Below are 15,706 nucleotides of genomic sequence, written 5' to 3' on the forward strand. Positions count from 1 at the left end.
AATTTCTGTGAAATTCTTTCAAAATGCTACTCCTCCTACAGTTTTGGTATGATTTCAATATAACTTGGCAAACAAATAGACTACACTAAGTTACATAATTCTGTATATCGGTTTTTGATTTCGATGAACGATGTTGGCGTTGTTACTAAAAATAGAAATTTCTGTGAAATTCTTTCAAAATGCTACTCCTCCTACAGTTTTAATCTGACTTCAATATAACTTGGCACACAAGTAGACTACACTAAGATACATAATTTTTTTTATCGGTTTTTGATTTCAACGAACGGTGTTGGCATTGTTACTAAAAATAGAAATTTCTGTGAAATTCTTTCAAAATGCTACTCCTACAAATTTAGTCTGATTTCAATATAACTTGGCACACAAGTAGACTACACTAAGGTACATAATTCTGTATATCGCTTTTTGATTTCAAAGAACGGTGTTGTCGTTGTTACTTAAAAAAGAAATTTCTTTGAAATACATTTAAAATGCTACTCCTCCTACAGTTTTGGTCTGATTTCAATATAACTTGGCACACAAGTACACTACACTAAGATACATAATTCTGTGTATCGGTTTTTCTCATTATTCTATTTATTGCTTTTGTAAAGTTTTATATCCCAACTGCTACTTTTCTCTTTCTTTATTATAAGTACAAACCAGTAGAGCTTCAGTCTCGACAGAGACTTCTGGTTGGGACATGTGTTACACCTCCATAGTGGCGAGGTGCTGACTTGGACTCAACTGCCTGGGGGATTACGACTTGCTGTACTATGAGTTTCTTAAAGGAACTCGGTTTAGTTGTAGGAGAACAAGCGTCGGTGTTATGGGGTCCCAAGTTATGTGGAAAGCGGAGAATCTGCTTCCTTCCTGATCATTACAAAGAGCACACGGCGGGTGTGACGGTCGGCAGAGGGTGGTCACCCCCATGGCACCTGATATGTTCATCCATCGTTCTGTTGAATGCATGTTGCGGATGCAAAGAGCCTCTTCTCTGGCAAAGTGTTGTGTTTGTGTTACTGTCTGTTGTATTTTTGTACAATAGCATTGCACGTTGGAACAGGCCAGTGTTTACGTCACGATAAGAAACAATGTATTCTGTGATGAGGCATTTCCCTGTTTGCACTCCAACTTCAACTTGGCAACTGCTGTTTGGAAATGCTACAAATGATAGTCGTTGTTGTATACCACGCTGTTGTAGGAAGTGTCGTGTAGTTGTTGCTGTGAATTCTGGTCAACTGTCTGGGGCGAGTTTGTCTAAGATACCGAAGGTGACGAGTGTACGCCGAAGGCAAGTAATCAGACAAGCTGCTCCCTCAGATGACTTCTCGATTATCGCTCGGTTTCTTTAATTTCTACAATTCATCATATGCATTATCCTCTCGGGTTTGGTGAAGCCACTACGTGCCATCAAAGTATTGCATAACAAAAAATAAAATACAGCCATGAACAGCCATATTTATTTGGAAGAATTCTCCAATTGCATAGATACAAAATGTTCAATTTAAAATCCCACAGGAAGAGGTGGGGCCACTTTGGGCTATCAATCTGCTTCACCCCTTGATGTTTTACCTACAGTTTACAGAAAGTAACGTGTGGGTCTCCCAATTCTGATTGTTGAACAAGAGGGCGAAGAATTTAATAAAAGTACAAATAATTTTATTATTAGATAAACTCCTATGCTCCTCTCAATGGTATATATATTCAGTAAAAGAGTACTTTCTATAATAAGAAACAATGATAAACAATGATTTAATATTCAGGCTCTAGCGGGAGCATCAAATCACTTCTGAGAGTAACTCTCTCCCATAAATTTCTCCCACTCTAGAATTTACACTTATTACAATAAATATAAAATAATTTATATAAAAGATCCTATTAATAGATTATCCCAAATTTGGGTCAGGCATCAGATCTCATTAATTAAAGTTCAGAATTAACAATTACCCAAAGAGATTCCTCAGCCATGGTAGTTCTTAACTTTAGATGACAAGGACGGATATGGAGATAACGAACGGTATTCAATATCAAAGTCCATAAAACAGTACAAAATAGGAGCAGAGCAAACACGGACCTCCGAAACATCAGAGGTGGGATCAGGTGTCACAGAGGAGTGAGCATCACCTGCTGACCGGTCACACCCGCCATGTGCTCCTTCTCATGAGAAATAACGGGAAATTCCGTCGTCAATTCAATGTATAAATAGTGGACTAACAGTTAGTATGAAAAACGTCAGATGAATTGTATTTGCTGACAAGGTCATCGTATCGACCTTAGAACTTAATGAACGAAATGATGACTTTAAGCGAGACTGTTGATATTCTTTTTTCATCAACTTGCTAGTCAACAATTTACCTCGTTTTAGAAATTGTTCATACGTAGAACATGCTCTTGCGTTTCGAATCAACTGAGAAACACTCCGTATGCAGGTGATAAAGGTGCATATTGCTGCATAAGTAAGAGAAGTTCACGATAGAAAAGTTAATCATCACGTTTATCATATAGCTTGTTGTTAGACGTTACCATTAACGTCTTTTTCAAGTAAAATATCCAAATATGAAACACATTAGTTAGACTCTGTGCTATCTTTTATCTCAAGCTCTCCAGGATATATCGTATCGACATAAGAATGGAAATTACCATGATCGTTAATTGACAATACGTCGTCGATATATCTAAATGTCGAGTTGAAGGCCACAGCAAGTGTTTTCTTCTTTTCACACATAAGATTTTGCACAAAATATGCTTCATATGAATACAAAAATAGGTCTGCTAATAACGGAGCGCAATTGATACCCATGAGAATTCCAATAGATTGTTGGAAGACCTGGTCTCCAAAAGCCACATATAAATTGTCAATCAGAAACTCAAGCATCTTTTTGATGTAAACCTCAGAGTACTTGTGTGTGCTATCAGAATGTGTTTTAACAAAATAATTTTGCAAATGACCAAGTAAGTAAATTTAAGAGTTCCATTTGTATTGAAAAAGCAGCTGTCAATGATATCAAAAAGCCTGGACTTCAATTTATCGTAGGGAATGGTTGGGTATAAAATTGAAAAGTCGTAAGTTTTTAAGCTAATGATTTGGGTAAAATCTTGTGATTTCAAATTGTCCAAAAGTTTTTTGGAATTTTTGAGTATCCACCTCTGATTCACACCACTTCTTCAATATATTGCTGAACAGTTTTTCCTCCACTACTGTTAATATCTTAGTGAGGAGTAACGAAAGAGGCTTGGTTGAACATTTACTGGAACCCGCAATGTATCTTTGTTTGTAAGGATTCTTATGAAATTTCGGAATCCAATCTGAATGTATATAGGTTAGTTCAAATTCATTTTTGCTCTGTTGAAAAATATTCAAAACTGACACCTGATTTTGAAGAATTTCTTCCTTAGAAAGGGAAGTATAAGTAGGAACAATCTGTTTCTCAAATCAGCTGACCGCTGTTTTATGAAGTTCTTGTGTATTACGTGATTACGCGTATGACGTTTCACACACGTATCTTATCCGCGTATTATATTCGATAGTGTTAGGAAGCTATGTTGCCTTTGCAATTGGATAACATACATGGTTAAGGATGCTGTTTTGGATAGAAACGTGTTAAAAGATGATTGTAGGTATTACACTATATAAGACCTCAGATAGAATTTATATGCCCAAGAATTGGGTCGCAATGAATTATCTGTTTGGTTTCTAAAGTATAGATAAAGTGCATGTGAATCTCGGTCAAGGAATTTCGGGTTATAATATTTCGATAGATAGTTCTATCTCAAAACACAATTCAATAATCATGAATAATAAAATTAAATGCAAATATATATACTCGATTTACATGTTTCATATCGCGATTTCATAAACGATTATCCGGAGTAGCTGTTCAGCTCACATGGCATTGTTGTTACATGAATTTATTTATCTGATTATAAAAAAAAAGATAGAAGCTGTGTTCGTAACACGGGCCCGTTCCTTCTAAAATACATTCGCCCTCGAGTGTTGGTCATCAAAGAGCCACAATAAAGGGGAGAACGCAGAGAAAAGGTAAATGCTACTTTTGTTTTAACATTTGAACATAAACATATAATTTATAACAATAATATCACAGATAAACATGGAAAATGATCACATTGAATAACAAGATGAATGACAATCATAAATATTATGGACATGCATGATGTAATGATAAATAATGATAATATACAATGAGAACAATTATGAGATGTATATATAAATAAATTAACATGAATATTAATAATCAATCACACTTCAATATCACAATCATTGTTTATCTTAGTAGATCTTCCTCCCATAAGGAAAGGGAAGAGGAAATTTCGTCTCCTCAGCCAGTGTCAGGTAACGAAGGCCTTAAACAATGGATTCCACATAAATCTGTCGTAAAATGTCCTTGTCTGTTGGAAGGAATTTTGGGAATGCTTCTGGTGAACGGAGGTAATCCAGGATAAAGTCGAAATACAATAACAAACACTGGGCTGCCTATCTTCCTGATGGGTTCGAAAGGGGACGTTGGCTTTACCACCTCGGCTAGGAGGGAAAATTGATCTAGATTTGGATTCAAACGTTGTTTCTGTTGAAGCGTCATGCCTTCCAGATTCACATTCATGGGATCTGTAGAGGGAACATACTCCGGTGGAGCAGGGTTTTCCTGGACTGTATAAGTCTTAGTGCTCTCCTAGTTTAAATTCTGGCTAAATGTAGGGACTTGGTTCTGTAATCCTAATTATGTTGTTGTGCAAGTATTTTAAATTGTGTGAGGTATTCATAAAAAGCTATTTATAGTATAGTTTTCCCAGAATGCACGACCGTAATGCCGAGCACGCGTATTCCAGGAATTTGGACTGTTTCAAATAACGCCACAAGTAGAGCTTTTCAAAAAAGCTTACCGTCTTTAGCAACAATTTTAAACAGTAAACAGATCTATACTTAACAGGCCGTATAATTCTTTTGAATTTCTTGATGTTGTATTTCTAAATTAGCTTTTTATGGGCATTGGCCCTACCACGGTTGTCGCTCGTTCATCTCCGTAAACTTTGACTGGCCGAGAGTTTTCGGCAAACCTCGGCTGATTCCCATTCACTCTTCAAACAAGAAAGGGGAAAAGAATAATAACAAATTGTAAAGCCTGCAAGCAATAACTATCAAATTTTATTTATAATGAAATTAAAGAGAACTTTTTATTTATTGCTGTAAAAAATATCATGTTATTAAGAAATAATTACTGCTGATTTTGTTGTTCGTTTTGTCATTTTTTTAAGATTGGAAATCTTGCAAAATTGTTAAGTCGTACGAAAAATAGATCATCAGAAAGTTATCTCCCTTGCCTTGAACAGTATTTCAACCAATGAAATAATTGAAAATTTTCTCATCATGCAATTTCTACCAATCACAAAAGAGAGGAAGTGCATAGTCCGAAGACTGTAAAAAACTTCAACTATATACAATACCGTCTTCCAAGGAAGACGGTAATGACCTTGTGACCTTGTCTGTGACCTACATGCTAAAAATAGCTTCGAACTTTCGCCATAACTTTTGAACCATAGGAGATAGAAACTTCATATTGGTATGCATACTCCACTAATTAAGTGCTTTCAAATGACACCAAGGACAATGATCGTGTGACCTTGACTGTGACCTATATGCTATAAATTGCTTTTTCGAACTTTGTTGCCGCCGGGAGCAGTGTTTTACAAACATATCTTGTTATCTTATCTATAAAATTGCTTTCTGAACAAAATGAGATAATTACAAAATTTAGAATGTAATTATTTTGCTACAAATCAGTTCTCTTGATGGTGATTCAGCGATTGAATTTCCCATACATGTATGCTTATTTTTTGTATCCAGGGCCAGGTGCCTTTGCTTTGAGTCATTTGTGTCAATCCTGGTATTGCGATTGTATTTACAAAATGGTTCAATTATCGCGTCTGTTAAATTTGTTTAATAATGATAAATTAAATAATTTGGTTATTGACTTTTTTATGGTGTAATTTGCGAAATTTAGGGTTCACAAAATCAATGCCAAAATATACGGATTCTGTATTTTGGTGTACAGATTTATAATAAGAATATCTAGGTTAAGTTTGATTTTGGGTACGATCGAGTCATTCTTGACAGAGTTATGCCCCTTGGATTTAGAAAAATTCCAATTATTTGCATTTTCCGTTCATCTTCTTCGCAGAGGTTGCACGTCATTATTACTAAAATGAACTTTGATATAAGATTTATCATATGAATTTTTAAGTTATGTTTTGGGTACGATCGAGCTTATTGGGACAGAGTTGTGTGTCCTTTGGACATAAAAAATTCCAGTATATACGGGGAAGGGGGGATAAGTGTTTTACAAACGTCTTTTTTTCTCTTTTTTTTCTTTTTTGCTGAACCTTTTGATAATTTATAAGGTTATAAATAAAACAATGCTGGACTCAGAGATCTAATTTAGCATGGAAAAACACCAACAATGCAAGCTGCACTCTAAGCATTGTGTCATTCACAGGGAGTCGCCCGCATGGCGCACTGGTTAAAATGTCTGCTCAAGGGTCGCGAAATAATCCTTACTTCGCGGGTTCGCATCCCACTGTTGGACGTGGAGACCGGTCCTTCGGATGAGAACGTATTAACCGAGGTCCATTGTCGCAGAAAAGTGCTGACACGAAAAAGAAAAATCACTGTTCAATGGCCGTAAGTGTCGAGTATAAGCAGCTCTCCACCCGCAAGTGGTAGCGTCTCCAAATGAGTGAAAAATTCACTATAGGAGTGATTTAAACAACATAAAAATAAATACTGGGGGTATTCACAGTGACTTTAGTATTGAAATGGTTTAGAAATAGTCGAAACAGTCTTCCTATTTTATATATTTTAGTTGTCTACACATATAAACGAGTCGACTCACTTTTATACTTCGTGTAACAAAATGGGGATTTGTCCTGTGTCAAAAACTGATTTGAACTTTATCATTGAAACTATTATGACCGATATTTACCAACAAACGAGGACAGACTTACCACTCCCACTATTGATAAGTTACCATCAGTATACCAAACGTTTAATCCTTTCTTTCGCTGTTTCAAGATGTTTTGGGCTATTGTTTCTCTCTATGGATTCCTGTTCTTTCAGTTGACATTAGGTAAAGCTTGAAATAATGCTTCTTTTAAAGACAGAAATCAGAATTACCTTTGTTGACACTTTTCAGGATAAGTATAAATTTAAGCATAGAATACTTCAATAATATGAAATGACTCTTGATTATTCCCTATATAGAAAAAGTTCAGAAAGAGTGATTTCTAAATTTAGTTACAGCTAAGTAGATCACTTTATTTATAACGCGTACCTGACCTTGTTGTTCCCCGCTTTTGTGAAAGCGAGGGACCATTAAATCTCATTTGTCTGTCTTTCCGTCTGTCACAAAAATTCAACCTTGGTCATAACTTTTGATTATTTCACATGTACTGTAGATCAATAAATTTTCGCGACAGCTTATTTTCGCGATAGAGGCATTGATTCTTGATAAGCGAAACAAAATTTTCACGAATTGTGGTTATTGCCGTATAAAATCCTAAGGAATGTCATCATACGCGGGAATTAAATTTTCGCGAGCACACTGTCTCGCATAGTTACGCGAAAATAAAGTTCTCGCGAATAAAAAGTAATTTACAGTACATTACATGTGTCAATACCTTTTCAAATATACCATGATTTATTTTACCTCTTTGACCTTGAAGTTTGACCTAATTTTCAAAAATTAGAAAATTACTTTGTTATCAGCAGGCCTATTTTTATATCCATATGACGCATATTTTGTGCAAAATCTTATGCTTGAAAAGAAGAAAACACTTGCCGTGGCCTTCAACTCGACATTTAGATATATCGACGACGTATTGTCAATTAACAATGGTAATGTTCATTCCTACTTCGATACGATATATCCTGGTGAGTTTGATATAAAAGATAGCACAGAGTCTGACACATGTGTTTCATACTTGCATATTTTACTTGAAAAAGATGTTAATGGTAATCTAACAACCAAATTATATGATAAACGTGATGACTTTAACTTTTCTATCGTCAACTTCGATCCTTACTTATGCAGCAATATACCTGCATCACCTGCATACGGAGTGTATATATCTCAGTTGATTTGATATACGCAAGAGCATGCTCTACATAATGAACAATTTCTAAAACGAGGTAAATTATTGACAAGCAAGTTGATGAAACAAGAATATCAGCAGTTTCGTTTAACGTCATCATTTCGTAAGTTCTATGGTCGATACAATGACCTTGTCAGCAAATACAATTTATCATTGAGTCAAATGCTGACTGACGTTTTTCATACTAATTGTTAGTCCATTATTTATACACTGAATTGACGACGGATTTTTTTCGTTATTTCCTGATCATGACAAGGAGCACACGGCGGACGAGACCAGTCAGCAGGGGATACTCACTCCTCCATGACACCTGATCCCACATCTGATGTTTCGGATGTCCGTGATTCCTCTGCTCCTATTTTATAGTGTTTATCGATTTTGATATTGAATACTGTTCGTTATGTCCATATCCTTCCTTGGAGTTGCTCTTTGAATAAGAAAAAAGGACTTTTGTAATTAAAAAATATATAACCGGTAACAAGACCATTATAATGACTCTGTAACCTTGACCTTGAAATTTGACCTCATTAGAAAATCTTTCTTTATATCTTTGATTTAGAAGAGATTAATGATTTCATAATTGATCTATGCATTATCTTAGACAAAAAATTACCAGTATGCTATGATTTTTACCTCTTTGATCTTCAAGTGTGAACTAATTTTTATTAAAAAATTTATACCCTGGTGATTTTTTTTAAATGACATGATAGGGCGTTCATATTTGACACAATATATCATAAATTATGACATCCTACCCACTAACTTTTGGTTACATAGAATTTTATTATACCTGTACAGTTTTTTACCTGTATAAAAGTTAGGTAGTCTACGCCCGTAGTAAAATGTGAATAATTCCCTAGAAATCTATGTGAATCGAATTGGACTAATCATATGAGCTAATCTCTGCTTCGGAAGCTAATTCCCCGGTTATCCGTAATCTTAATCCTCTATATTTTACTTTTGTATCTGTCTAGTATGTTAATAGACTAATCCCCTAGTATTAGGCCGGAAGCTAATTCGCTATCATTCGTAATCCTCTATTTTTTTTTCTTTACATTTATATCGGTTTAATAAAACAGTTATTGTTAATAGGTATATTTAAACAAAAAGGGTGAAATGCTTCCCGTAAGACGCACAAAAATAGTTAACGCAAATGCATATATATAGTTATAAATTACAACTACAAAACAATAATCATTATGGCTTTATAAAGCATTCAAAGTATTTTTCAAATGTGATATTTGTTGCATTATTTCTGATTGAGAGAGCGAAAGGGGCGTGAAAGGAAGAGAAGTTGTTAAAAACTACAAAGTTGAACATTTGAAAAGTTTCCTTTGATCATGGTTGACGGCTATAATTTAAATAAATGAGTCAGAGCCCCTCAGTATATATGAAAAGCCAAATCTCATGTATATTTCAAAGTTGAAAGATGAGTTTTGATGTCATTTAAGTTTTTTTTTTCTATAAAATAATTCTTTTGTAGGTGCTTTAGATAATAGAGGAACCGAATTTATTATTACCTTCATGGACAACAAAATCTTAGAAAACAGAGATATTCAGCCAGAAATCTTCATTACAACAGCGAAAACCCACCTAGTTCACGTGACTGTGACGTCTCCGGGTGTAGGTAGTTCTCACCTTCATGAAACATTTTCTATCACAAATGGCCACGTGAAACGTGTCGCAGTGGATACAAGCTATCGTTTGAACCAAACAGAGCTTAGCAAAAAAGGTATTCTCATTCAAGCAGATGATGAAATTGTTGTTTATGGAGTGAACAGGGAGGTGTATTCCGACGACGGTTATTTGGCTTTGCCCACTGATGTTCTTGGTACCGAGTATTACACTATGTCCTACAGCCCATCTTACTATTATTGTGTTTTTGCTGTCATTGGGGTTCAAGACCAAACACATGTTTCAATACACCTTCCAAACACACCTCATCTGAACGTTACATACAAGGGCCATAGGTATCTTAAGAACGATTGGATCAATGTGACTTTAGACAGATTTAGTACATTTGAAATCCACGCTGTTCCAGATCTCAGCGGAGCGCATATAATATCCGATAAACCTGTTGGTGTATTAAGCGGAAACAAAAAGGCAGTGGTTGGAAACACTGGTGGTTCACGTGATCATTTAGTCGAGATGCTGCTTCCGGTATCATCCTGGGGCAAGAATTATGCTACTGTCCCTATTCCAGAGAGAACCGTGGGAGACATTTTCCAGTTCCTTGCCAGCGAAGACAACACCCATGTTAATGTAACAGGTGTTATAAATGGCAAAGCATTCCATGACCATTTTGTCATTCCAAAGGCGGGTACTTACGTCAAAAAAGAATACAGTTCTGCACTGTATTCCCACGTGACATCTGACAAACCAATATCTTTGTTTGAATTTTCCCTGACACAGAAAGGAGGCACAGATTTGGCAGACCCTGCTATGTTGATTGTACCCCCCATAGAACAGTATGCAGCTGACTATACCTTCACCACACCGGCTTATTCAAAGGGACAATATACAAATTACTTTATGTTCGTAGTAGACGCTTCCCAAAAGAACGGCTTACGACTCGATGGCAAGCCTTTGCCAAGTAACCAACACTATGTGACGATACCGGGAAGTCATTTAGTTGCTGGTTTTCATAAGATTCCTGTAGGGACTCATTCTGTTACACACACAAATCCAACTACGGTTATCGGAGCAATTCTTTTTGGCAAAGCAAACCTTGAATCATATGCCTTCCCCATTGGTTTACTACTCACCCCAGTCAACACGGTAAGAATTTTACCAAAAAAATCCAATATAAATCTCTTTTAGAGAGGGAGTTCCATAAACAGAGAAATGTTTACATCAAGAAAAATCCGACTGCTGTGTATTTTAGTATTTATGCTTCTATATTGACCTATAGTTTTGCACCCTGCTCCATTTATAACTCTGTCAAACACGAAAAAAAACCAAGGCCAATGCAAGAAATAGCTGTTAATGTCGTTTTTCCGACTGGTTATTTAAAATTCATTGTGCATTTCAGCTTGAGAAACATCTCAGACCAACTTTCACCATACATAAAAAATACGACCATGATAAACAAGCATTGAAATCGAAATACATTTTATTATCAATGAATATTGTTAAGGAAGCTCTAAACACTAATAGAAACTGTTTTTTTTAACTCAGAGAAAAATATATCATTTAAAAAAAATGCATATTGAGACTTTTTCATTTATTTAGAACATAGGGTACGTGCCTTATTTGCGCAGGAAAAATGTTCAAAGACAATGGACTATTTGTGAGCAGAAATCACTGTTGTTTACTTACATTGGGAAAATTAATGAAAATAATTAATCAAATTTCTTACTCTTGGTCTAATATAATGCTAAAAATATTTGAATCTATTATGAATTATGTAATTAATGGTAAATAACAATTTCTTTAATCTTACATATAAGGGCAGATCACTCTTACTGCATAAAACTACCCAATAAATAGAGCTCTTTCGTGTGCAGTGTTTAGAGCGTCCCTAATATGTGATTTTAAGAGGATTATTTAAATGACATGCTATGAAAGTCTTTATATAGCCGAAATCTAGAATTTCTTTCTCTTAATATTTTTGTTTTCAGAATTCTGAATTTTATGTGACTAAACATTAAAATAAACGTAATGCCGTTTGTAAAACGGAAAAAAATGACGAATTATAGATTTTAACATTCTTAGGGGAGTTGTGATTTGGTTTTAAATCAATAGCAGAAACAGGAAATGCATTTTTTTGCATATGTCCATTCTTTGATTTGCATTTAAATTGTTTTGCTAGGGATGCCGTGCTAAAACGATGCAGTACGGAGATGAAATAGACAATGATTGTGATGGGGAGATTGACGAAGAAAGGGCAGATGGAAAAGGTAAATGTACTGATTTGTTAACTTTTTTTTTAAAAAATCAAATAATCTTTCAGATAGTTTTGTTTTGCGGGTATAATGTTAGCATTAGAAATCTCATTGGCTTTAAATTTCAACTAATTTCTATTTTTAAATGTTAAAATATGTACAATTACAAGAATATTTAATTTCGTTTTTATAATACTCATTTTGTCAGCTGATTGTATGGTTGTAAGCCACGGGGAAGCAGATTATAACTCGTATTTTACGACAAATGAATAAGCAAATGATCGAAACGTTGAGTGAAGAAGCAAACTATGCGAAAAACTTGAGAAAAAAGACTGTAATTCTGTATGATCAAAGTAATCTTCCCATCGCTACAGAGATAGAAATTCCCAATTCTATGCAAGCATGCCAATGAAGTACTGATTCGTTTTTTTATCCTTCTGGTCCTGGGGCAAGGATGATCTACCCAAAAGAGTTCAAATTTTAGCATAGAAATAATGTAAATTACATATTCTTCTTAACAAGTGTGGGTTCTTATAATTTTCTAATTCATTTTCAGCTATATCAAATCGATTCAAAATCATTAAGTGTTTAGTCACTTTTTGCTGAAGGGGGAACACAAAAAAGATCTCTGATTGTAAAATAGAAGTAAAAGGAGTATCGAGTAAAATCTATTTTAGAATAATTTTTTTTTAATGGCCACAAATTGTATTGGGAAATAGATCAAATTTTCTGAAATATCAAAATTGCTGAATTGTCCTTTAAAGCAAAATGCAAAGCAATTTAGTTTTTAAAAAGAAGGTAATGAAGAAGTAGAGGATAAAGACTAAGAAAATAATTAAATTCAGAGAGTTTTCGTACCCGCTCTCGGTGTGATGCTGTATTGATTAAACCAATCTGCATATCAAAACTACCTTATCAATCTTGTCGTTGTATCCATCATACTAAAAATAAGTTATATACGAGGGTTGTCCCGTAAAATCGTGGACAAGTTGTCTAGTTCGAAAAATAATCATCACTGCGTTCTGAAATTTTCACCACTTTTTAGTAAATAAATTATGAATATACATAACAAATTTCAAATGGATATATGCATAGGTAAACAAATTGTGATATTTTATGTTATGTACTGTATCGCACTACGGCGCACGGATGATAACTCGTTTCATCTTTGCTAAACTTGAAGTTGGATAAGCCCCACTTAAATTTAGAAATTTTTATTGATTTATTTATGTGAGTATCTATAACCAGTAAAGAAACCAATGTGGCACACTCATGCGATCTTCTGAATATTTATTAGCAAGTTACAGACAGTATTCTCACCATCATTTAACTAAAAGTGAATCTCACATCGACGGTCGACAGTGACAGCATCCTTTGCTATTACAAATGGCAGTCTGTCTATATGTTTTGTACTATCTGGGGACTCTTTGTACTATTCTCCGAAGACTTCACTAAGAAAACTTTCATTTCATTTATATACTAAAGATCTGGTGATATTTTTCACATTTTCTTTCTTCTGTATTCATTTAAAGTCTCTTAAGGCGTCATTACAACATCATAATCTATCTGAACTGCTCTCCGGTGCGCCGTAACGTCATAAAAAGTCGCCATTTTTCGTGTATTGCGTTTATTACTTTCCCATTTCAAATGCTCAGGAAACTGCCAAAAATTAACCAAATGCCCTGAAATTTTTAAAAAGACGACAGAATTGATTACTGAATGGAATAAGGATAATTTTCATCCTAATCTTATGTATTGAAAACTTTTATTACGAATTAATTCGTATGTCTTCTCTAATATAACCTTGCTATTTTTACCGTGCGCCGTAGGACAATACCTTGTGCACATTCAAGCAGAATAAAATCTTTATTTTTGAATATATATAATAAAAAACATTATGATTCACTTAAATATGATGAATAAACATTTACTGAAAATTTCAGCTTAGTGCACACATTACTTTTCGAGAAAAACGCTTTGTCCACGATTTTATGGGACAACCCTCGTATATACGAGTGTTAAGTTGTCCAAAAAGTTCGTGGACAAACTGCATAAAGGAGTTATTGCATGGATATACTAAAAACTTCTATTCTTTCAGGTTGATGATAAAAAATAGGCTTTTCTACAATGTATATAGAGAAGCTATATTTACTTTGTATCAAAATGACATTTCTGTTCACGTTTTTACTGCTAAAGAGAAATATTGAGAAAGATCCTTTTATTTTGCTTTTTTTTGGGGGTCAAAAACATCAGTCAGAAAAGTTTTAAAATTTATTTATTTTCTTTTATGGAAGTTAAAAAGCGGCGTTATATTCTCTATATATAAGTAATCCAGAAATTTCTTGTATTTCCTGATTTTTATCCTGATATGATATATGTAAAGATGTATCTCGCCCAAGATTTTTTCTTTGAATTTTTAGACAATGACGGAGATGGTCGTATTGATGAAGATTGCGATGCATTCCACCCAAGTAAGTTTGTAAGCAAAAGAAACAAAAGGAATTCCTTTAGACTATTATTCTTGTTTGGTGCATCAATATGCTAAATGCAGTATGTCCATTTGATGTACACGTCTTAAAGTTATTGCGTCGGAAGCAAATTGAAAGAGGAAGGGAGGGGGGTATATCAATCCTGAAAAAAAAAAAACGGCTAAAAAAAGGAAAAATAGTAAATTCTCCTAACGCGAAAATCTTCCGTACCATTTTTTTTTCTCAATTCTCACACCCTAGCTACCGCTTACCCTTCTTTGGCTACACTGTTCAAGCCTAGCTCTACCTGTTGAAGGGGGGGGGGGGCTAATCCTACGCCCCAATGTTCAATGCATATATATTGTATCTATCTTTGCAAAAAGATGGTTCCGACGCCTATGGTTATGAAATGAATTATTTGAGTTTATCTTGTTAGATTTTTTTCAGTAAGTCAAAAAAAAAAAAGAAGAAATGGGGGGGGGGGGGGTACGTGTTATAGTATACTCGAGTCGGGGAATTACTTGGTGCTCCTCGATATATGAGCTCAGGCGGAGAATGTGCCCAGTGCAGTATGCTTTCTCAAGCTATATAATTTAGATAGTCTTTTTGGAGTTGTTATACCCTTCCTTAAAATTATATAGGCTAGTTCAGTTAAGTAAACAAGTTAATTTAGGGCGGCGACTTCAAGTTCCAATATTAATTTATATTTGGACCAAATAGTATTTTAGTATGTGATTATTATTAGAGTTCTGACAGCAGTATTCAATATATATATTAAGATTATTTCCTTTATTTCAGATTCCGTCCCAGTTGTTGGAAAACGTGGGTTTTTATAAACGGTAAATGGGGAAAAAAAATCTGAACAGGCAGTTTGTTAGAGTTGTCTTTCCTTCGATTTATTATTTTATTATATAAGCTCGACGTCGTCATGGTTGAAAAATGTAGATTTAAATAATTAAGATGTTGAGGCAATTTGTATTAACATCTAAGCAGTGTAACACTGATGAAATCGCATGAAAGTACAGTGTTACCGATTGTGCAAGGTAAATGATAGGAAAGCCAGCTTTTATACAAGAATGTGACGTAGACCGCGTGGCCTAATGGATAAGGCGTCCGACTTCGGATCGGAAGATTGCGAGTTCGAGTCTCGTCGTGGTCGGAAGTACTTTTTTTTTCTCTCTCTCACACTGT

General features: G+C 34.7%; 1 protein-coding gene and 1 non-coding gene across 2 annotated transcripts; both read left to right on the forward strand.

Moving 5' to 3' along the window:
* Positions 1-7,043: 7,043 nt before the first annotated feature.
* Positions 7,044-15,619, forward strand: LOC134262797 (IgGFc-binding protein-like). The gene is made up of 5 exons (XM_062745126.1): positions 7,044-7,139; positions 9,647-10,941; positions 11,975-12,062; positions 14,468-14,518; positions 15,314-15,619. Exons 1-5 carry the CDS (start codon positions 7,085-7,087, stop codon positions 15,349-15,351), a joined length of 1,527 nt encoding a protein of 508 aa, XP_062601110.1. The 5' UTR covers positions 7,044-7,084; the 3' UTR covers positions 15,352-15,619.
* Positions 15,602-15,674, forward strand: Trnar-ucg (transfer RNA arginine (anticodon UCG)). Its single transcript has one exon. It is a non-coding gene; the product is annotated as a tRNA-Arg (tRNA).
* The last annotated feature ends 32 nt before the right edge of the window (positions 15,675-15,706 follow it).

Source organism: Saccostrea cucullata, unplaced genomic scaffold (genome assembly GCF_032062105.1).
Source record: "Saccostrea cucullata isolate Sc308-1 unplaced genomic scaffold, CSIRO_AGI_Scuc_v1 ctg650, whole genome shotgun sequence".
Classification (NCBI taxonomy): domain Eukaryota; kingdom Metazoa; phylum Mollusca; class Bivalvia; order Ostreida; family Ostreidae; genus Saccostrea; species Saccostrea cuccullata.